The 22209-nt window shown below is 52.9% G+C and overlaps 1 protein-coding gene across 4 annotated transcripts; it reads left to right on the forward strand.

The window, feature by feature from the left end:
- Positions 1-2632: 2632 nt before the first annotated feature.
- On the forward strand, positions 2633-21910 carry ACSBG2 (acyl-CoA synthetase bubblegum family member 2). 4 transcript variants are annotated; one of them, XM_050986200.1, is made up of 15 exons: positions 2633-2698; positions 7194-7323; positions 9340-9419; positions 9946-10190; positions 11468-11556; positions 12088-12208; positions 12652-12732; positions 14035-14184; positions 15031-15207; positions 15756-15937; positions 16637-16870; positions 17448-17665; positions 18798-18937; positions 19799-20045; positions 20594-21910. In XM_050986200.1, the coding sequence occupies exons 2-15, from the start codon at positions 7223-7225 to the stop codon at positions 20704-20706; spliced, it is 2178 nt and encodes a 725-aa protein (XP_050842157.1). In that variant the 5' UTR covers positions 2633-2698; positions 7194-7222; the 3' UTR covers positions 20707-21910. The 4 variants fall into 4 exon arrangements, with proteins under 4 accessions (XP_050842157.1, XP_050842154.1, XP_050842155.1 ...); XM_050986197.1 differs by lacking the exon at positions 2633-2698 and adding an exon at positions 2730-4125; XM_050986198.1 differs by lacking the exon at positions 2633-2698 and adding an exon at positions 2730-4125 and having other exon boundaries at positions 9949-10190.
- Positions 21911-22209: the final 299 nt, after the last annotated feature.

Below are 22209 nucleotides of genomic sequence, written 5' to 3' on the forward strand. Positions count from 1 at the left end.
GCAGCTGAGGGAGCTGGGGGTGCTCAGCCTGGAGAAAAGGAGACTCAGGGGTGCCCTGATCACTCTGCAGCTCCTGAAAGGTGCCTGTGCTCAGCTGGGGCTGGGCTCTGTCTCCAGCAGCACTGACAGAACCAGAGCACACAGCCTCCAGCTGGGCCAAGGGAAATTCAGGTTGGGTATTAGGGAAAAATACAGGTTGGATATTAAGAAAATAATATAGGCTGGATATTGTGAAGTTGGTGAGATCCTGTCCTATGGGTAGGATCTTAGGAAAAAAGATAGGTTGGATATTGGGAAAAATTTATCATTCTTTCAGTTTTTCATGGGAAGCGTGATGAAGTTCTGGAATGGCTGCTGGGGAGGGGGTGCAGTCCCCATCCCTGGGGGTGTTTAACAAAGCCTGGATGTGGCACTGGGTGCCAGGGTTCAGTTGGGGTGTTGGGGCTGGGCTGGACTCGATGAGCTTGGAGGTCTCTTCCAACCCAGTGATTCTGGAATTGTGTGAATTCTGTGAAAACAGAACAGGGCTGGTTTGTTCAGGGCTGTGCTCTGCCAGCCCCCACTGCTCCTCCCTGGATCCCTAAACCTAACAGCCCACTTTGATCCTTCCCCAGAGATTTCTGCTCCAGGTTGGACTGTCCCCCCCTTCTGTGGTTGGAGCACATTTTACATCTTGCCCTATCCAGAATGGCCCAAGAGCTTCTTCATGAACCATCTCCTGTTTCATTTGGTCCCAAGGTTATTGTTGCTCAGGACTCTACTTGAAAATCTTTTTCACAGAATCATTAAAGCTGGAAAGGACCTCTAAGACCATCAAATCCAACTCTCAACCCATGCTCACCACTAAACCATGTTCCCGAGTGGCACACCCATGTGTTTTTTTAATTTTTCCAGGGATTGTGACTCCACCACTGCCCTGCACAACCTCTTCCAATGATTTACAACGTTTTCCATGAAGAATTTTTCCCTGATGTCAAACATAAACCTCCCCTGGAGCAACTTGAGGCTGTTTCCTCTTGTCCTATTGAATCTTGCACTTAACCTTACTTTATTCTAGGCAAAATCCAGCTTTCAGAAGGATTCAGACTATTTTCCTGGTTTCCCTAAAAACTTCTGCTGGGTCAGCCCACACCAGCACAGCACTCCAAGTGTCCGGCTCCAGGTGTTGGGCACAGCCCAATCCCAGTGTCCGGCACAGCCCGTTCCTGGTGTTTGGCACAGCCCATCCCCGGTGTCTGGCACAGCCCAAACCCGGTGGAACAGCCCATTCCTGGGCTGGGAACAGCCCAGTCCCCGTGTCCTGCAAAGCCCATGCCCGGTGTCCTGCAAAGCCTATCCCTGGTGACCCACAGAGCCCATGCCCGGTGTCCGGCACAGCCCATTCCCTGTGTTGGGAACAGCCCCAACCCGGTGGAACAGCACATTCCTGGTGTCCGCCGCAGCCCATCCCCGTGTTGGGCACAGCCCGTCCCCGTGTTGGGCACAGCCGAATCCCGGTGTCCGGCGCAGCCCATTCCCGGTGTTGGGCACAGCCCATTCCCGGTGTCGGGCACAGCCCATTCCCCGTGTTGGGCACAGCCGAATCCCGGTGTCCGGCACAGCCCATTCCCCGTGTTGGGCACAGCCCATTCCCCGTGTCGGGCACAGCCCATTCCCGGTGTCCGGCACAGCCCAGTCCCGGTGTCAGGCACAGCCCATTCCCGGTGTCCGGCACAGCCCATTCTCCGTGTTGGGCACAGCCGAATCCCGGTGTCGGGCACAGCCCATTCCCCGTGTTGGGCACAGCCCATTCCCGGTGTCCGGCACAGCCCATTCCCCGTGTTGGGCACAGCCCATTCCCGGTGTCCGGCACAGCCCATTCCCCGTGTTGGGCACAGCCCATTCCCGGTGTCCGGCACAGCCCATTCCCCGTGTTGGGCACAGCCCATTCCCGGTGTCCGGCACAGCCCATTCCCGGTGTCCGGCACAGCCCATTCCCCGGTGTCCGGCACAGCCCATCCCCGGTGTCCGGCACAGCCCAGTCCCGGTGTCGGGCACAGCCCATCCCCCGTGTTGGGCACAGCCCATTCCCCGGTGTCCGGCACAGCCCATTCCCGGTGTCCGGCACAGCCCATCCCCGGTGTCCGGCACAGCCCATCCCCGGTGTCCGGCACAGCCCATCCCCGGTGTCGGGCACAGCCCAGTCCCGGTGTCGGGCACAGCCCACCCCCGGTGTTGGGCACAGCCCATCCCCGGTGTCGGGCACAGCCCATTCCCCGGTGTCGGGCACAGCCCAGTCCCGGTGTCGGGCACAGCCCAGTCCCGGTGTCGGGCACAGCCCATTCCCCGGTGTCGGGCACAGCCGAATCCCGGTGTCGGGCACAGCCCATTCCCCGGTGTCGGGCACAGCCCAGTCCCGGTGACCCGGACACCGCGCCGGGCATTGACCGCGGGTAACCCGCGCCGAGGAAGGGGCGTGGCTTAGATGTTACTGACAGCCGCCTTATCCAATCGCGCGGCGATGCGTCTCTTCCCAGCGCAGGGGGCGCGGTTTCGTCTCTGCCCACCACCATGTTGCCCAATGGGATGCTTCAAAAGGACCGAATGGGCGGAGCAAAGCTGATTTGGCCACGCCCCCCCCGCGAGCGCTGTTAAAGGCGCCGCCCGGCGGCGCGCGGGATCCGCTGAGGGGCCGCGCGCGCTCCCGCCGGGCCCGGAGGTAACGCGCGGTCCTAAAGCCCGACCCCGGCCGGGGCTGAGGGAGGGACGGGGGTCCCAGCTTCGCACAGCCCCTCTGGGTGTCCCCAGCCACTCCTGCTGTGTGGGGGTGCCCGCCCACCGCGGGGGTTTCGCTCACAGCCCGGCAGATGCTCCTGGTGGTGTCCCGTTTGTGTATGGGTGGGCGTGCGGACAGCGAGGGGAAAATTCTTGGTGGTTTTGGTTAAATGAAGACAGGGTGGGTTGGAGGGAGAGTTTCCCCCAGGAGGTGGTCTGGGAAGGAGGGATGTCCCTTTCCTTGTGCTGTCCGGGAGCTCATCGTGAGGGACCTTGAGGGGTCCTGAGAACTTGGGGTCCTCTGAGGTGACCTGAGAGTCTGGGATGCTCTGAGATGTCCTGAGAGGTAGGAATGCTCTGTGAGGTGACCTGAGAGTTTGGGATGCTCCAAGAGGTGATCTGAAAGTTTGGGATGCTCTGAGATGTCCTGGGAATGCTCCACGAGGTGACCTGAGGGATCGGGGATGCTCCAAGGGGCGACCTGAGTGTTTGGGGGTGCTCTGAGGTGTCCTGAGAGCTGGGAATGATCCAACAGGTGACTTTGGGATGCTCCACGAGGTGATCTGAGAGTTTGGGGTGCTCTGAGTGACCCCAGAGCTCGGGACGCTCCTGTGCTGCCTCCCAGCCCCGCTGTGCTCCCAGAGGACACAAAGCCACGTGTGGGAGCCGGCAGGAGCACAGGAATACAGAAAATACAGGAATTTTATAGGAGTACAGGAAGACAGAAAATACAGCCCTGAGCTTTCCTGCGGGGCCTCTCCCCGCTGTGCAGATGTGTGGGGAAGCGGCACAGTGCAGGGAAGAGGAGCTCGACTGGGTGAGTCCCACGGCTGGGGAATTCACCTGGAACAAACATCCCTGGAGAGGCAAGGAGCCTGCAGTGGAGAGTTCTGTGGCTGACCAAGCCATGGGCAGTGGGCAGATTGCTGCGGGCAAAAGCTCAGCTCGGAAGGTGGGGTCGGGTCTGGTTGCACTCATGACAGTCACTCATCATCCTAGCAGAGGCTGAAGTTGCTTTTCCTCCTGTTTTCTGCACTCCCAGCATCAGGAGGACATGGGTCAGCTGCCCAGCACCTGTGGTCAGTGACAAAACCTTTAGTGCTCAGGAAGCTTTATCACCTCCTCTCCTAAAAACTGAGTTTATTTAAGAGGGACAAGTCTGAGTTGCTCAGCTTTTGTTTCCTCACTTAGTGACTCTTTAAAGGAACAAAAAGGCCCAGGTTTCGGTTTTGATGGTGATGTGGCAATCGCCTGGAGCTGCTCTGGAGCGGAGCAGAGCGGATGTGGTGCCTTTACCGGTTAAAAGAAATCCGCCACAGGAAGCCGAGTGGGGCCGTGCTGGAAAATGTCAAGTGGCTGATAACGTGCTCGGTAATTTGAATTGAATTGGTGTTGTTGAAGCTCTGTGTGTGTGTTAGGTAAAGGTGTGTCCAAAGTCTGTTGGAAATGGAAACTCCACTCCTACCCCCTTCACTGTCACAAGTTTGCACTTCACTCAGACCTTTATTGTGATTTGTCAGTGAAGTGGTTCCAAAGAAACACCTCATTTCCAGTTCTTCTGGGTCAAGTGCTCCCTCAGAGCAGAAGGAGTTTTTATTTAAATGATTTAAGATGTCAGACAGGCGTAATTAAAAGGGAGGTTTCTTCCCGCAGGTTTTTTGTTTGGGAGTGTGTCCTCCATGATCCCGAACACTGTAGTACATCACGGTGTGCTAATTCCTCAGGGAACAGCGTGGGGTGGGAGCGTTTTGTATCCAAGAGTTACACCTGACTGGTCAACCATGGAATGGTTTGGCTTGGAAAGGACCTTAAAGATCAGCCCGTCCTAACCCTGGAACTTGTGTGTTTTCCAGTGGCTGTGTTTGAAACCCAGCATCAGGGAGGGAGGGCCCGAGCTGCAGGGCTCAGCAAAGCTAGGGAGGGTCTGCATATACTGGGAAATATTTCTTCTAACCTGAACTTGTTGGAAAAAATGCATGTCTGGTTTGGGAAGCTGCAGAGATTGCACTTCAGTTCATCTGTGAGTGTACCCCGGGTTGTGCACGGTGAGAGCAGAACTCGGGGGTGGGCTCCACTGGAACAGCTTTTCCCTCTTGGGTGCCTGAAGGTGATGCAGAAAGCCTTCCATGGAAATGGAACAGAGGGATGGAGCACCTCTGCTGTGAGGGAAGGATGAGAGAACTGGGATTGTTCAAGCTTTGGGTAACCATATTGTGGACCTGAAGGGAGCCTGCAAGAAAATGAGGGATAGAGAGACTGCTTGAAAGGGTTGGAGTGCCAGGGCACAGGGAATGGCTCCCCACTGCCAGAGGGCAGGGATAGATCAGATATTAGTAGGGAGTACTTGGCAGGGTGGGCAGGCCCTGGCACAGGGTGCCCAGAGCAGCTGGGGCTGCCCCTGGATCCCTGGCAGTGCCCAAGGCCAGGCTGGACAGGGCTGGGAGCAGCCTGGGTCAGTGGGAGGTGTCCCTGCCATGGCATGGGTGGCACTGGGTGGGGTTTGGGGTCCCTTCCAACCCGAACCACTCTGGGATGCCACGATTCCCTGACAGCAGGAGTGAGGACACCTCACCCTTTCCCTTGAGACTTCGTTGCTGCACTAAGGCACAGTTGGCAAGAGAAACGCTGTCATTAGTGCCGAGGCCAGAGCTTCCCTCAGGGGTGCCCTGAACCCCTCGTTGTGGGGTGCTGGGAAGGAAAGTGGGAGCAGCATTGCAAAAGGGGTCAGGACTGATGCCAACTGCTGCCTTCTGTCCCTCCTGGGCTCCTCTGGGGTTGTCCTTGAGCAAGAGAGGCCGTGGGGACAGCTCGGGGGGCACCGCGGGTGGGTTTGGGCAGCTCCGGGCTGGGGGAGCAGCTCCGGGCTGGGGAGGGGGAACAGCTCCGGGCTGGGGAGGGGGACCAGCTCCGGGCTGGGCAGGGGAGCAGCTCCGGGCAGGGCGGGGGAGCAGCTCCGGGCTGGGCAGGGGAGCAGCTCCGGGCCGGGCAGGGGAACAGCTCCCGGGCCGGGCAGGGGAGCAGCTCCGGGCTGGGCAGGGGGAGCAGCTCCGGGCTGGGCAGGGGAGCAGCTCCGGGCTGGGGAGGGGGAGCAGCTCCGGGCCGGGCAGGGGAACAGCTCCGGGCTGGGGGAGCAGCTCCGGGCTGGGGGAGCAGCTCCGAGGACGGGGCTGCAGCTCCACCACCATCTTCTCCCACTGCCAATGAACACCCCTGGTGTTCCAGCCCACGGCGGGTGTGCGGCAATGCCTGCCGGTTATCCGTGCGCTTCAGAGCTGGGTTTTTTACAGACATCCCCCTCTCGCTGCTCGTGAATTAAACTATTTCTGGCGTGGTGACTCGCAGGCTGTAGCGGAGCGTGGCGTGAGCAGCAACGTGTCCTTGTGCAGATGAGTAAGCGGAAAGGGGGATGTCCCTGAGCCTTCCCCCTCCCGGTAAAGGCAGGAGGCTGCAGTGTGCTCGGTCGGATTTATGACATAAAAGACTTTTTCATAAAAAGACTTTCCTGTTCCTCATGGAAGTGAACATGCCCCTCGCATCATACGATTTAAATGTGTCTGTCTAATGCAGGTACAAAATAGCAGCCTAAAATCCACTTCTTAGAGAGATCAAGGATAATGGGATTCATCTCCAATCAGCTTGAAATCCCTTGAAACAATTAAAGCTCAGCCTGGCGACTCATAAGCACCAAAAGCTTTTGATGAGTGTAAACCTTAAATAAAATCAGCGTTTAGAAAACACTTCGTTTAGGTGATGAAATCCCCCAAGACAAAGTGCTGAAAGCAGCGTGGGAGCCACCAAAAAAAGAGAAAGAATAGATAAGAGAAACCCAGCTGCAAAACGCTTATTTTGATGGGAACAGGCTGAATGTGAGGTGTCCAAGGGCTGTGTCCCCCCAGAGGGACCCGAAATCCCCAGTGCGCCGAGGCTGGCGGGCAGGCGTGGGGCCAGAGCCTCCTTAAGAGGCGGCGGTGTGGGGTGACGAGCCGCTTCCAATTGCGAGGCAGCAGCACATGACATAAGATGCTCCAGATCTGCCTCCTGGGCGCTAGTTTAAAAATAAAGGATATTTCACGTCGGGCTGGGCGCCGGTGCGGAGCGGCTGCGGAGGGGAGGCTGCGGGAGCGGGATGCACGGTGAGGCTGGAGGGATCGGGGGATGCTGCTAGCCGAGCTTTTGGGACAGCATCTGGGGCAAAGGGAGCGTGGAACTGAAATGGTTTGGCTCGTGGTGTTCTTGGGGAGCTGTGGGTGTCTGGTTCTGCTGTGGGGTTTTGCAATGCCCACTGTTTTTCCTGTTGCCCACTGAATTTCCTGTTATTTGGTGCAAATGCAGCAGGCTCGAGCCGTGCCTCTTTGGGGTTGCCTGGCTCACGTCAGTGGAGCTGCTTTGCTGTGACGTGTGGCTGTATTTTAGTTTTTCCAACCTGTTTTCTTTCGCAGGGACAGTGCTGTGTGAGTCAGACGCCAGGATGGCACTTGCAGAACCAGTCTCCGTGGCTCATTGCAATTCAGCTCTTCAAGGGAGCTGTGAGGTGGCAGGGGAAGATGTGCTGCTCAACTCTTCACCCAGGTTGGTCTAATTTAGGATTTTATTTGGGATTTATTTGTCTGTTTAGGATTTTATTTACCCTGTTGTAACCTGTATATATAGAATTGCATTCTACTATGCTTACTTTGATTAATTAAAATGATTTTGGAAGAGCCCTGCCTCTGCAGGGAACAGCTCATGTGCAGTACCTACACTGATCTCAAACTCCTGCTGGTAAGAGGCTGCTTAGATTTACAGACTAAAGAGCAGATTAGGGTCTATATCTCACCACAGCATAATGGGATCTAGCTGACTAAAACCTCCTTACCTAATTTTTTCGGGGCTGCATTGAGCTAGATGTTGTAAGGGGGAGAAAAAGATGACTTGATTGACTGCAAGGGAAATAGCTGGGGCTTTTTTGCTCATATTACTGGGTCATTTGCATGCTTTGATCATAAAAACTGGTGGAGAAATGGTGCAGAACTATTGCAACTGAGGATTAATTTGTGCTGAAAAATGTTCTCAATAATGAGGAGGGAACACAGAGGTGGGAACATCTCATAATGCCCTTGGGGGAAATAAAGAAATTATTTACTCAGCCCTGGTTGCTGGCCTGCAGATTAGTTCAGAGGAGCAGTTCTGCTTTAGAACAGGACATGGATCAGCCATATCAGATCTTCCCTGGGCCTTGAACCTCCTCAGTGCCCAAAGCAGTCACAGTTGTGTGCTCCCTAGAAATTCATAGTATATATAGATTAGAGGGAAGAGATTTCCCCTTACCCTGAAATTCACTCAGTGCTTGTGCTGGTTGTCTTGTCTGGGGCCTGGTAGAAAGGAAATAAAGATGGGACTTGGTGGGAGCCCTGCCTGGCTGGGGCTGAGGAGTTTGTGTGGGCCCAGAGGAGCTCTCTGCCGTGTGCAGTGTGACTGTGGTGGGCAGAGTCAGGGCTCCTTTCTGCCCTGAGCTGCCCCTGCAGTGTTTGGGGTTATTGTGATGTCAGGGCCCTCCTGGAAGAGCCTGGGCTTGGTGCTGCAGGTGCTGCTGTTGAGAAGGGAAAACACCAGCCTGGAGGAACAACACCTGAGTGATGGGCTGAGCAAAGGGCCTGGTAGGGCCAGGCAGCATGGAAAGTTTGGGTCTCTGCAGTGAAACCTTCACTCAGCTGAAACTCACACATCAATGGTCCTGGCAGGGCATTGCCAAGGGCAGGGAACAAAGCAGCAGCTGCCTGCTTGGAGAGTGGGATTCCCAAATCTCACTGGGTCTGGCTTCTAGCTCCTGCTCTCAAGTGGGACATGAGCCCTGATTATCCCTTACCCTCCTCATTAGGGCTGTGAGACAGTCCAGCTTGGAAAGGGATGGAGTAAGAACAGTTTTGCAAGCAGGCAAGTGGTGCTACACCAGCTCCTGCAGGGCTGAAAGTGAAAGGACAGCTCAGCTGGGAGGAGTGGCTGAAGCACATGGGGATGAGCCTGTTTCTGTTTCTTCCCAAGCATCTGGTGGGAGCCCTGGTTTTAATAGGAATACCTAAGAACAAGATTTCCTGTTAAATCAATTTCCTGCTCTTTTACAGGAAATCTCTATGGGTTTCCCCATGGGGTGACTCCAGAGTGTCCCCAGGGTCTCCCCTGTGGCTGGACTCACATATTGCAAACAGGAGATGAGTTCCAGACCCAAGTGTCCCTTCCTGCCCCCCTTCTCTTCCTCCTCCCAGCTGCAGACTCTTTATTCCAGGCACCTGGAGCAGCCTTTAGGCATTAAATGATGGCTGTTTTTAGGATGATGTTTATGCATTCTTCTGCAGCTTGTCTGCACTGAAAGCTGCAATTAGGACAATGCTCATGTGCTCAAAACCAGCACAGGCAGAGCTGCACACTCGGAGGGAGCTGTTCCATTGCTGAGGCCATGCAGGGCAGTGAATTAATAAAGTCACCTGCAGAACATCAGGAATCACTCTGACATCCAAGGACTGAGTGACATGAAGGGATGGAGCAAACCTGCCTGTGGCAGGCAGCCCTCAGTGCTCTTATCCAGGGATCATTCCCTTTGCCTTGCAGAGCTGCTGAGCCACACAACAGCGAGCCAGGGGAAGATTCCAAGATCGAGGGATATCAGGTGAACTCACTCGGTCCCAAAGGTGAGTGGATGGAAATCTGGGGACTGTGGGGTGCCTGAAATTATTATTGCAATGAGAGAGGGATTTGTAAAACCATAGCAATGGAAGAAGCAGCTCAGGTTGCAGGGTGGGTTGTGCAGAAGTGCCTGGAACTCAAACTTTAAAGCACAACTGTGCTTCAAGGATTAAATAGGCAGTGCCAGTGCCTGGTGCTCATCTGCCAGGTACCAGTGTCCTGCTTTCAGTCCTACTTAAAAGAAAAAAAACCCTAAAAATAGCAGAGTATAAGATGCAGGAAACTTTCACCTTACCAGTACAAGAGCTTAGGGCAGCAGAGCAGGTTAGAGGGGATGTAAGTGGGAAATGTTTAGCAAAATTTGAAAGTCCTCCAGAGGCTTTTAGTCTAAAATACTGAGGCTCACATGGCAAAATTGCTACGAAGAAAGGGTCAGAAAAGGGGTGTGGGAGGTTGAGACTTGCATCCCTATTGCTGTTATGGCAGCAGGAAATTTGTAAATCTAAGATGCTGAACACTTTCCTTTCAAAGCAGTCTCCTCCTCTCCTGGCTCCAGTATGTGGACAACACGTCGTGATGGAGAGGTCAGGCTGAGGATGGAGGAGCAGGGCCCTGGCAGCGAGGCCCCAAAGACTGTGCACCAGCTCTTGGAGGAAAGTGTCAACAAGTACAGTGACTACTATGCCCTAGCATCCAAAAAAAATGGCAAGTGGATAAAGCTGACGTATAAGATGTACTATGATGAGTGCTGGAAAGCAGCCAAAAGCTTTCTGAAGGTAAGGGTTTGTTGAGTTCTTTTTGGCATATTCACAGAATCCTAAAAACAGCATGGTTTGGGTTGGAGGGACCTCAAAGCCCATCCAGTGTCACCCCTGCCATGGCAGGGACACCTCCCACTGTCCCAGGCTGCTCCCAGCCCTGTCCAGCCTGGCCTTGGGCACTGCCAGGGATCCAGGGGCAGCCCCAGCTGCTCTGGGCACCCTGGGCCAGGGCCTGCCCACCCTCATAGCCAAGAATTTCTTCCCAATATCTCATCTAAATAACTCTTCTTTTGAATTTAAACTTCTCCCTCTTCCTACCACTGTGTCAAAACAAAACAAGCGAAACACTGTGTCAAAATAAAATAAAGTCAAGTTTAATGTTCACTCATTTTAGTGCTGGAATGGCTTCAGTCGAGTCTATCTAAATCTGCAAATTCCCTGAATGCAGGTGAATCTTACAGTGACAGGGAAATACCTGAACATGCTGTGGGCACATTGATTTTTTTTTTTTTTTTTGACAGTTACTTCCACATTTAACCAAGAAAAAAAAGTGTGTAAGGAAACATTTCAAGTGAGGTGTTTGAGGTATATGGCAAACCTGGACACTGCCCCTCCAGAGCCTTTTAAAGATTCACCTTTCTAAGAAAAAAAGGGATCTTACAAACCAGACTTAAATGTCCCATGTGACCCAGCCTTTTGGTGGTGCTGCAGGGCTCAGGAGACTTGGAGACAGAAACCAACACCACCAGTTTTTACTGTTGGGATCAAGTCTTATCTCTTCAAGCTAAGGCCAGCCTGGCTTTACTCCTGTGGTGGGATCTTCCACTCTGGGACAAAAGCAGAGTCTGGCTGAGGGAGTTCAAGACTGGCACTCCAAAGCTGGAGTTTCACAGCCAAGTGTGACTGCCACTGCAGCTTGTTGCTCTGGCCATTATTGAGGTCTGCCATTCCCAACTTGTCCCCAGTGTCCCAGGAGTTGCAGTCTGAGTTCACCTCTCACCTCCTCATTCCCAGCCCGAGGGGAGCTGCTGACTCCCTGGACTGCAGGCTGATATTCCTGTTAGTCAGCCTGCCTTCCCAGGGGCAGAGCCCAGCAAATCCCTGTTTTCCTGCCCACTTACAGTGGGACAGTGCTGTGAAACTTCCACTGGATCCATCCTGGCTCCTGGGGGTTGTTCAGTGTAGGGACGAGCTCTTCCCTCAGGGCTGTGCTCACAGCAGGATGTGCAGGTGCTCCCTGTCTTTGGCCAGAGGAGAAGGCAGGCTGCTCTAATGCCACCTCTTGTTTACAGCTGGGGCTGGAGCGTTTCCATGGAGTGGGCATCCTGGGATTCAATTCTGCTGAGTGGTTCATTGCTGACATTGGAGCCATCCTTGCAGGGTAAGACTCTTGTTTCTTGCCATGCATTTTGCTTTGGCAGGCAGAGAGTGACTGCAGCATTCACTTGAGAAGCAGGTTTTCATTAAAACCCCAGTAAAACAAACAAAAAATACCCTAAATCCAATTGCTTATGTTTACATTTAATGAAGGTAGATAGAAGCTGAACTATTTCATCATGAATTAATGAGACAAAAATGAAATACTTTTTTTTAGCCAGCTGCTTCTCTCAAAATAAGATAACCAGTAGGTTAATCCAAAAGCATTCTTATGTACACAGTGATTAAGGAAATGCCAGAGAGTCCCATGGCTGGATTGTGATATCTGCCTTCCACATGAGATATTTTGCTCCCTTGCACCACTCTTGACATTTCCCATGCCCCAGAACAGAATCTTTCCTCTTGGAATTAAGCTCTTCCCTTTTTCTTGTCATTTTATGGGATACTCTTAAAGTTTTTTCTCTGAAATTTGCCAGCAACTCTGCTTGTCCTCTAACTCTGTTTGGCTTTTCTGTTCCATTTTTTCCCTTTTCCAGGGATTTGCTGTTGGGATCTACACTACAAACTCTCCTGACGCCTGTCATTATGTAGCAGAGAACTGCAGTGCCAACATTATAGTGGTGGAAAACCAGAAACAGCTGCAGAAAATCTTAGAAGTAATTATGTTTTTTAAATCCTGGGGGTTACAGCAACCTGTTGTCAGATGTGGGAGGGTGAAATGCTGTGGGAGGGCATTACTTGAGGCTGAGCCTGAGAGCAGAGGTGAACTCCTTGGTGTGCTCCCTGCTCCAGCCAGGTGAGCTGGCACTGGCACTGTGTCTCACAAAAGGTTTAGTGGTGCTTTCACTTCTTAAAAGCCTTGGGCTTAAAATTTAAGAAGCCAGAATGAACAACTGAGTATCCTCTAGGTTGTCTGGCACCATCCCAGCTCAAATGATGACAGTTTCTAGTGAGGCAAGCCCATTCTTTCAGGAGCACAGATGGGATTCTCTTGGCTTTACATTAAGGGGCAAATCTGAGGAGCATGCTAAATGGGGTTACAGAGGTGTGAAAGGGACAAGCAGCATTTTCTCCTCACAAATCTCCCTTCTTAACACAGATTGAACACAGACTACCTCATCTGAAGGCCATTGTCCAGTATGGGGAGGAGATCAGAGAGCAGAGACCAAAACTGTACTCGGTAAGTCCTGGGCTTCTTCACGGCTTCTAAGGGCTGGTTGTGTTCAGCTGGTGGCTGCAAGCACCTGTCACCTGCCCTGGGGCCTTGAACATCTGGTGGGTGACATCCCTGTGCATGGCAGGGCCTTGGAGTGAGGTGGTCTGTGAGGTCCCTTCCAAGCCAAACCAGCCTGGGGCTCTGTGACTGTGATCCCTGAGCTGTGCTGGCTGTGGTGGGCAGGAGGTGTGTGCTCTTGTGCAGCCTGGATAATCCATGGTGTTAGGGGGCTGTGAGCCTGCTGACCTTTGCCAGACACCTTGGGCCCCACAGTTGCTCCAGGGAGTTGCTACAGAGCTGTAAAGCTGCTGGGGTGACTCTGTCTCCTTTTTTCTTCTCCCTGTGTCAGCCAGGAAACACTGTGGAGTGACTTGTGGGTTTACAGCCTCTTCCAGGGGTCTGGACAGGGAGAACAGTTCCTTCTCTTGGTGTGTAGCAGAGTTGTTGGGAAGGATGAAAGTTTGACAAGAAAGTCTCACAGATACGTATGCTTAGCAGAAAGATTTTTGGATGTAGAATCTGAAGAAGGAATAGAAATGAAGGCAAGTTTTGATCTAGGAGAAAAGAATTGCTGAGCCAGTCTTACTGGGTAACCAAAGAGGCAAAGGGTGTGTTACTTAGAAGGGGTTTTATGGCTTAGAGCAAAGGATAAACCCACCCCAAACAAGAAGATGTTTTTACCAAGCAGGAAGAGAGCACAGGCAAACAAGTCAGCAAATGTTGCAAGTAGAAATAAGGTCTCAGAATTTTCCACTGCAAGAAAACTGAAAAACAACTTCTAGCTTAAACTGTAATGTACTGACTTTTAGTGATTAGGAAATAGTAACATGAATATGGTAATTGTAGTAGTTATGATAGGCTATAGATAAAAGTTAAGGGATAGATTGGTTCTACTGGATGAAGATGCTCAGCAAAGAAAAGTATAGAATGCATTGGAACCAAAAGAAAAGTATGGAATGCATTGGAACCAAAAGAAAAGTATAGAATGCATTGGAACCAAAAGAAAAGTATAGAATGCATTGGAACCAAAAGAAAAGTATGGAATGCATTGGAACCAAAACCAAAGGGTCTCCAGGCCTGCCTGCAGCTGGAGCTGACAGCTGTGGGCACAGCTCTGTCACCCACAACCCTGTAACTCTTGGATGGAATAAGCTGCATTCAGAAGAGCCCCTGAAGTCCCACATCCCTTTTAGGCTCTTACAAAGAGTTTCATTTTTCCTGTGGGTGATCCCTTACAAAAGGACTGAGCTCTTCTGTTCCCTGCAGTGGAGGCAGTTCCTGGAGCTGGGCAAGGACGTGCCGGACGAGCGGCTGCGCGAGATCATCGCGTCCCAGAAACCCAACCAGTGCTGCACCCTCATCTACACCTCGGGCACCACGGGGCAGCCCAAGGGTGTCATGCTCAGCCACGACAATGTGAGTGCCCAGTGCCACCCCAGGGGTGCTGAGGGAGACCATCCTGAGCTGGGAGGGACCCTCAGGTTCCCAGAGGAAGGAAGGAATGATGCATCTGACTCCATGTTCTTAGAAGGCTAATTTATTATTTTATGATGCTATATTATATTAAAGAATACAGAAAGGATACAGACAGAAGGCTAAAAAGATACTAAAGACAAACTCATGGCTCTTTCCAGAGCCTCGACACAGCCTGGCACTGATTGGCCATTAAGTAAAAACAATTCACATGAAACCAATGAAACATTTACCTGTTGGTAAACAATGTCCAAACCACATTCCAAAGCAGCAAACCACAGGAGAAGCAAATCAGATAATTATTGTTTTCATCTTTCTCTGAGGCTTCTCAGCTTCCCAGGAGAAAATCCTAGGCAAAGAGATTTTTCAGAAAATACGACAGTGACACACAAGGATGATCAGCCCAGCCCCTGTCCCTGCACAGCCACCCCAACACCCCCACCCTGAGCAGCCCTGAGAGCTCCTGCAGCTCTGGCAGCCTTGGGACCATTCCCTGGGGAGCCTGGGCAGTGCCCAGCACCCTCGGGGGGGAAGAACCTTGCCCTGAGCTCCATGCCAAGCCCTGGCCCAGCTCCAGCCCTTCCTGGCCTCCTGTCCCTGTCCCAGAGCTCAGCCCCTGCCCCTGTGCCTCCCCTGGGGAGGAGCTGCAGCCCCCAGGAGCCTCCCCTCAGTCTGCTCCAGCTGAAAGAGCCGAGTGCTGCTGTTGAGATGCCAGGATGCTGTAGCTGAGCTGAGCTTTGTGTGTTCTGTGCTGTCCCTGCTCTGAAGCCCTGTGGGTTCCTGTTGCAGCTGACGTGGACGGCGGCGGTGGCTGGGCGCTTCATCATGCTGAGGGATGCCCGGGACAGGCAGGAGGAGGTGGTCAGCTACCTGCCCCTCAGCCACATTGCTGCACAAATGTGTGATATTTGGGCAGCCATGACCCTCGGAGTGCAAGTTTACTTTGCCCAACCAGATGCATTGAAGGTAAAAAAAAAAAAGATAATAAACTTACACTCATCCACCTGCTTGAGCTGGGGTGGCTGCTTGAAACAAGGCTGTGTTATCTTGTGGTTCTGTCAGCTTTCCTAACTGGGTTTACTTTGCCCACTGACCGACTGCCACTGTGGTTTGACTGGAGCCTGACCTTCACCTTTTGATTCAGTCACAAACTGGGAGAGGCTGACCCAGCACCTCACAACTGGGATCTGCTGAGTTCTTACCTGACACATCAAGAACTGGCTGAGCAACAGCCTTGTGTTTGCTCTGCTCACATTGCACCATGGCCCCAGCTAAACCTGAGTCCTGAGTAAAGGATTCTTGTGTCAGTGCTGGCACTGAAAGCATCGACCCTTGCTCCCTTCCCAGTTCCCACTGGAATGCCTCAGGGATTCCCTTCTCCTGGTGGTGCTGCAAAAAACAAACAATTCCTCAAAACTGATGGCAGACTCCCAAGTTTTTGCTAGTGACCACTACTGACCTGAAGTCTGCAGGGAATCACTTCTAAAAAGTGCATTAAATCCTGCTTCTCTCAGGGCAGCTTGGTGGAGACCCTGCGAGAAGTGAGGCCAACTGCTTTTCTGGGAGTTCCTCGTGTCTGGGAAAAAATGGAAGAGAAAATGAAATCTGTGGGCATGAAAGCCTCAGCGCTCCGAAGGAAAGTGGCAGCGTGGGCCAAGGGAGTGGGGCTGCAGACCAACCTCAAGAAGATGGATGGGTAATTATGAGCTACATCTCAGGGATGCTGATGAGTTTTAGGAGAACCTTCCTGTCAGATCAGGGATTTTATTCCATCCAGGGGTTATATTCCATCCAGGGTTATATCTCATGTGACAGATGTGGTGGTGTTCACAGGGGGTCCCAGAACGAGGGAAGAGATGAGAATCTTGACTCCATGTTTCAGAAGGCTGATTTATTATTTTATGATATATATGATATTAAAAGAAAATGATATATCAAAACTATACTAAAAGAATAGAAGAAAGGATTTCATCAGAAGGCTAGCAAGGAATAGAAAGGAATGGAATGATAATAAAATCTTGTGGCTGCTCACAGCCTCGACACAGGTGGCTGTCATTGGTCATCAAATAAAAATTCACATGCTGGGTAAACAATTCATCAAATCACATTCCAAAGCAGCAAAACGTGGAGAAGCTGAAGCTTCTCAGCTTCTCAGGAGAAAAGATCTTAATGAAAGGATTTTTCAGAAAATATATCTATGACGTTAGACCAGTGTGACTTGGACTCGAGGGGGAGCAGCAAGGGCTGGAGCGGGGAAATAATCCATGAATGAACTGAAGTGGGATGAAGATAAAAGGAGGAAGGGGAGGAGTTCTATGTTGTTTATGAACTGAAGTGGGATGAAGATGAAGGGAGGAAGGGGAGGAGGTGTAAGTGTGCCACTTTGCTGGTGCAGGTGCTCGGAGGAGCCGGTGAATTTCCGCCTGGCCCGGCAGTTGGTGTACAGGAAAGTGCGCAAGGCCATCGGGCTGGACCGCTGCACCAAGTGCTACACAGGGGCTGCTCCCATCACCAGAGACACCCTGGAATTCTTTCTGAGCCTGAACATTCCTGTGCTGGAGCTCTATGGGATGAGTGAGAGCTCTGGGCCTCACACCATCTCCCTACCTCACGCCTTCAGGCTCGGCAGGTGAGCAGGGGAGGGGGGTTCTGCCCCTGGCACATCCATCTCTCCTGCTGCTGCTCATCCCCACAGCCTTGCTGCCACTAAAAGGTCACTGGGGAGCCATGTCACAGGTGAAGAGATCTGCCAAGGGCAGCAGCAGGAGGTGTGAAATTGCCTTGGCTGGGTTTTGTGGGAGCTGGGGAAGAAGTGAGGGACTGGTGGGATGAAGGAAAAGTTGGTAACTCCAACCTACCCTTTGCTTTAGTGGCAAATGACTAAAGGGTGCAGGGTGTCTTTGAGCAGCTTGTTCAGTCTGCACAGTGAAAGTTTGCTGCCAAGAACATAAATCTGCTCATTCAAAGCTCAGGTGTTGAGAACAATGAGTGCAAACCAGCAGGTGTGTGAGCACTGATCTCTGTAATAACAACTCTCTCTGCAGCTGTCCTTACACCAGCAGATGCCTTTAAAGCTCTTTGCTGGAGCTCTTGTGCTAAAAATCTGCTGGGCTTTGTTCAAACCCTTCAGCTTGAGAGGTGCTGCTGTAACTTCTGCTTGAATTCAGTTTAAAATAAATTAATCCTTGCTCTGTGCTCTGTTTCAGCTGTGGGAAGGAGCTGACAGGGTGCTACACCCTGATCCATAAACCAGACAAGGATGGCATTGGGGAGATCTGCTTCTCAGGAAGGCATGTCTTCATGGGCTACCTGAACATGGAGGACAAAACCAAAGAAGCCATTGATCAGGATGGCTGGCTGCACTCAGGGGACCTGGGCAAGCACGACAAGGATGGATTCCTCTTCATCACAGGCAGAATTAAAGGTGACACATCCCCTGACTTTGTCTTGATGTTGTGCAGCACTATGGAGTCAGTGAGTTGATGTTGGGAAAGACCTCATGGAGCCCAACTGTTCCCTCAGCACTGCCAAGGCCACCACTAACCCATGACCCCAGCTGCCCCATCTTTTAAATCCCTCCAGGGATGGTGACTCCACCACTGCCCTGGACAGCCTGTTCCAGTGCTGAACAGTGACAATATCTGACTTAAACCTCCTCTGGTACAGGGGATGCTCTGGTGGTTGTGTGGCTGTGAGTTGCACAGGAGAATGTTCAAATCCTTCTCCTCCTGGAGTTTCCATCAGAATGTGGCTGCAGGGTGTCCTCCGCTGTGGTGGGAGGAGAGGGGCAGCCTCTGGAGCCAGGGGTGTTTGCAGGGTGAGGGAGAAGCCCTCTGATTGCAGCACCAGTGCAGTTGGTGCTTTGTGGGCTTGTTTTACCAGCAGCTCCCTCAGTTTCAGGAGCTTTGCTGGGTGACCTCCAAGGAAAGCAGCAGCTTAACACTGTTGTGTAAGTGCCTTGTAGCAATGTGGCTCTTGGGACAGGGTTTGAGCAACCCCAGACAAAGCCAAGGTCACTCAAGCCTTCAGCCCTCAAGAGAGAGAGGTGCTCATGGGGGGCAGCTCTGAGGAGCAGGAGATTGAGCAGGGGGGCTCCCCTCTGCTCTGCAGCACACAGAGCAAACTTTCACCTCAATTTCTGATAATTTGGGTGCCAACTTAGGAGCCCTGGAGGCCCAGGGGTCTGTGCCAAGGGGCTCACCTGCACTGCCAGGCTGCAAACACCCCTGGAGCACCAGGGCAGCTTTGGCTGGGCTGAGTGTGAGCAGCTCCTGCTCCTCTCTCCAGGCCTGCTGCAGTCTTGGGATCAGCCCTGGGGCTGGAAAAGCCCCTCAAAATCATTGAGTCCAGCACCCCCTAAGGCCACCACTGAACCTCATCCCCAAGTGCTACATCCCACATTTTTGAACATTTTTGGGGATGGTCACCCTGTGCCTTCTCCAGCTCAGCTGACACAGAGCTCACTGATCCAGGAGACACAAAGAGCAGTTGAGTTGTTGCAGATTGTGGGAAGGGGAGAAGCTCCAAGCATTAATCAGGATTTGATTGTTTTCCAGAGCTCATCATCACAGCAGGAGGTGAGAACATTCCTCCTGTTCCAATCGAGGATGCTGTCAAGAATGCTGTTCCCATCATCAGCAATGCCATGTTGGTTGGAGACAAAGCCAAATTCCTTTCTATGCTCCTGACACTAAAGGTAATGGCAAACAGGATGGGGATCCACCACCTGTGCTGCTGAATCTGAGTCATTCCAGGGAGGAAGAGTTGTTACACATTTTTAGTGTCTTGTGGAGGCAGGAGCCCAGAGCAGAATTGGCTGTGGCTGAGCTGCCAGGAGCAGCTGAAGGCACAGGGTTGTCACTTGCCCAGACCATCAGGCCCTGCTGCTGTTCAGGGCAGCTTTAGCTGTGCCACAGAGGGCAGGAAGAAACAGAAGGAAAAGACCCAAAAGTGAGGCTGAAACAGGAAAGCCTTCTGCTCTCCTCACCTGCTTCAGTCTCTCCCAGAGCAGTGTGGGAGGTAAAAACCTGTCAGGGATGTCTTTGTCAGAGTCTGGCTTTAAACTCCACCAGGACACATCTGTGCTGGCCCGTGCTGACTGTCAGAGTGGGAATTGCTCCTTAGTGAGACCAGGGCCAGCAGCCTTGGCCTGGGGCAGGAGATCTGAGCCAGGCCCTGGGAATGGCCCTGCTGCACTTGTCATGGCTGAGTGCTGTGTGTGACTCCAAGGCTGTTGCTGCAGTGTGGGCAAGTAAATTGTGCTCCAGAAAAGGTCTGGAAAACAGTGATTAACTTTGGACAGCACAGGAAGAATTTGGCAGATGGGCTCCTGAGCAGGCAGTGACCTGAGGGGGTTTATCTGTGTTTTGTTCCAAGTTTCCATTGGCAGCCAGGGGTTGGATAAGAGCTGAGGGGCTGCTGGGGCTGGAGTGGAGAAGGGACTCCAGGAGGGATCCCAGGAGCTGTCCCAGGGCAGTGTCCAGGGCTGGAGGCTCCTTGGTGCAGAGGGCCTCAGGTGCTCAGCACTGCTCAGTTTCCTGTTGTGGTTGGCCTGCAGTGCGTTGTGGATGCAGAAACAGGAGAGCCTGGAGATGACCTCACTCCAGAGGCTCTGGAATTCTGTCAGAGGCTGGGCAGCAAGGCCACCAAGGTCTCAGAAATCATCAGCAGCAAAGACAAGGCCATCTACACTGCCATCCAGAAAGGGATCTCTGCTGTCAATGAGGGAGCTGTGTCCAATGCCCAGAAAGTCCAGAAGTGGGTCCTGCTGGAGAAGGACTTCTCCCTCTTTGGTGGAGAGCTTGGTGAGTGGTGGGGGGGTGTCTGGGGTTTGCCCCGTGCCCTTTCCCTGGTACTGAACATCAACCATGACCCCAATGGACAGAGCTGTCCCTGGCTTTTCCTCCCTGTGGCTTTTCCAGGTGGCAGTTTGGGGTGGGATGATCTGGGCTGAATTCCCACTTCTGCCCAGCAGCACTGAGTGGAGCAGCACTTACCCGTGTGCTGTGATGCCTCTTGCAGGGTTATGGAACATCCTGAGCTGGGAGGGACCCTCAGGGATGATCAGCCCAGCCCCTGTCCCTGCACAGCCACCCCAACACCCCCAGCCTGAGCAGCCCTGGGAGCTCCTGCAGCTCTGGCAGCCTTGGGACCATTCCCTGGGGAGCCTGGGCAGTGCCCAGCACCCTCGGGGTGCTGCTTTGGCTCACAGAGGAAGGGAGGGACATTCCATTAAACCCTTGTAAAGAGAAGTTTAGCACAGGTCACTGTTCCCTGCTCTGCCTGTCCCCTCCAGCCCTGCCGGGTGCTGCCGGTGCTGCCCTCCCCATTAACCCCGTGCTGGTTCCCACAGGCCCCACCATGAAGCTGAAGAGGCCGGTGGTGGCTCAGAAATACCGGGCCCAAATCGCTCAGTTTTACACGGACACCGCAACCCCCTCGGGGGAGCCGTCGAGCCGCCCATAGAGCCTGCACTGGAACCACCCCCGAGGCCACTCCCAGCTGCCCAGGAGGGATTCCCTGGATCCTGTTGAAATAAAGAAGCTCAGCCTTCAGGCAGCCCCTCGGCGTGGCTTTGCTGTCCATGTCCTGCAGTGTGGTGAGCGTGGTCCTGCCCATGTTCTCCTGTGTCTTGTGTCCCTTGCTGAGATATCCCAAATATCTCAACTTTGTATTTTTTTATTTCCATTTTTATAAGGGCAATATGATGTTTACCTTAAATCCACGTGACCTGTTACGTTCTAACCAAAGTTTTCATTTCCTGAGATGAATGTAAAACAGGAGCTGCAAATCAGGAGAAAGGCAGATTTCATTTTCCAGCAGCGCCCTCACTCCCTGCTGCACATTTCCCTGCATGCTGATGGCATCCATATAATTTTAAATCTCCTTCCCCACAAACTATTCCTGTCTGAGATGACAAATGCTGTGACTACACACAGCGGTGGAGGTGGAACCTCACATGAACTGGGCTTGTCTGTGCAATATTTTGAGTTTGTTTTACCTTTTTGAGTTATAATGAAGCCATAAATTGTATTGTTGAAGTTGTATCCATGGCTGGTATTCTCAGAAGTGATTTACTCCAGGGATTATTTATAAGGCTGTGTACAATGTGTGAAATCTGTGTTTTACAATCCAGGAATGTTGTAGTGTCTGCAGTGGGGAGCTCCAGAGTGGAGGCTGGCTGGGCTGAGGCTCTGCAGCCGTGCTTGGGGAGAGGAGATGGTGCTGGGAGCCCAGGCTGGTTCTCCTGAGGGTCTGTGATCCAGCCCAGAGCTGTGAAGGTGCTCCATGGAGGACAGACTGGCCCAGCTGCAGCCAGGGGCTCTCTGCAGGGCTTGTTCCAGGCTGTGCAGTGGCTCAGTGCTGGGCTCACAGCACACCAGGAACCCGTACCTGAGCAGGGCAGAGCAGCCCAGCTCTGACTCCCAGTTCCATTTCCCATGGACAGGAGGAGCACTGGGAGGAGGTGGGGGCAGTGCTGGTGTCACAGCAGGGTGGGCTCAGGGCGGGTTAAACCCAGAACTGGCTCTGCTTTGGGTCAGAGGAATTGCAGTGCTGTGGAAGGGTGGGAATGCACTACTTGAATGGCAGCTGCCCCTGTGCCAGTGTGCTGAGCTGGCTGGAATTGCTGTGCCCAGGTGTAATAAACTCCTCTGGTTGTGTCTCTGAACTCTCTCTCATTCCTGGCATGGAGCAGGCCCGGGGCTGGGAGAGCTGAGCTGTGCCTGGGCCATGCCCAGGGCTGGAGCTGCTCCCTCAGGGGAAGGGGCTGGATGGTCCCACCCTTCACCTGTGCTGGGCTGTGCCCGTGCCAGGGCTCTGTCCTTGTGACAAGGGAGCAGGGGGACCCCTCCAATCCCATGGAGCTGTCCCAGGCAAAGCCCTGCTCCAAGGGCAGGGACCCCTCACCTGAACAAAGCTCTGATGGATTAAGGGACATTGGAACCACCCCTTGCTAAAAACAATTCC

The sequence above is a fragment of the Serinus canaria genome, chromosome 28, assembly GCF_022539315.1.
Source record: "Serinus canaria isolate serCan28SL12 chromosome 28, serCan2020, whole genome shotgun sequence".
Taxonomy (NCBI): Eukaryota; Metazoa; Chordata; class Aves; order Passeriformes; family Fringillidae; genus Serinus; species Serinus canaria.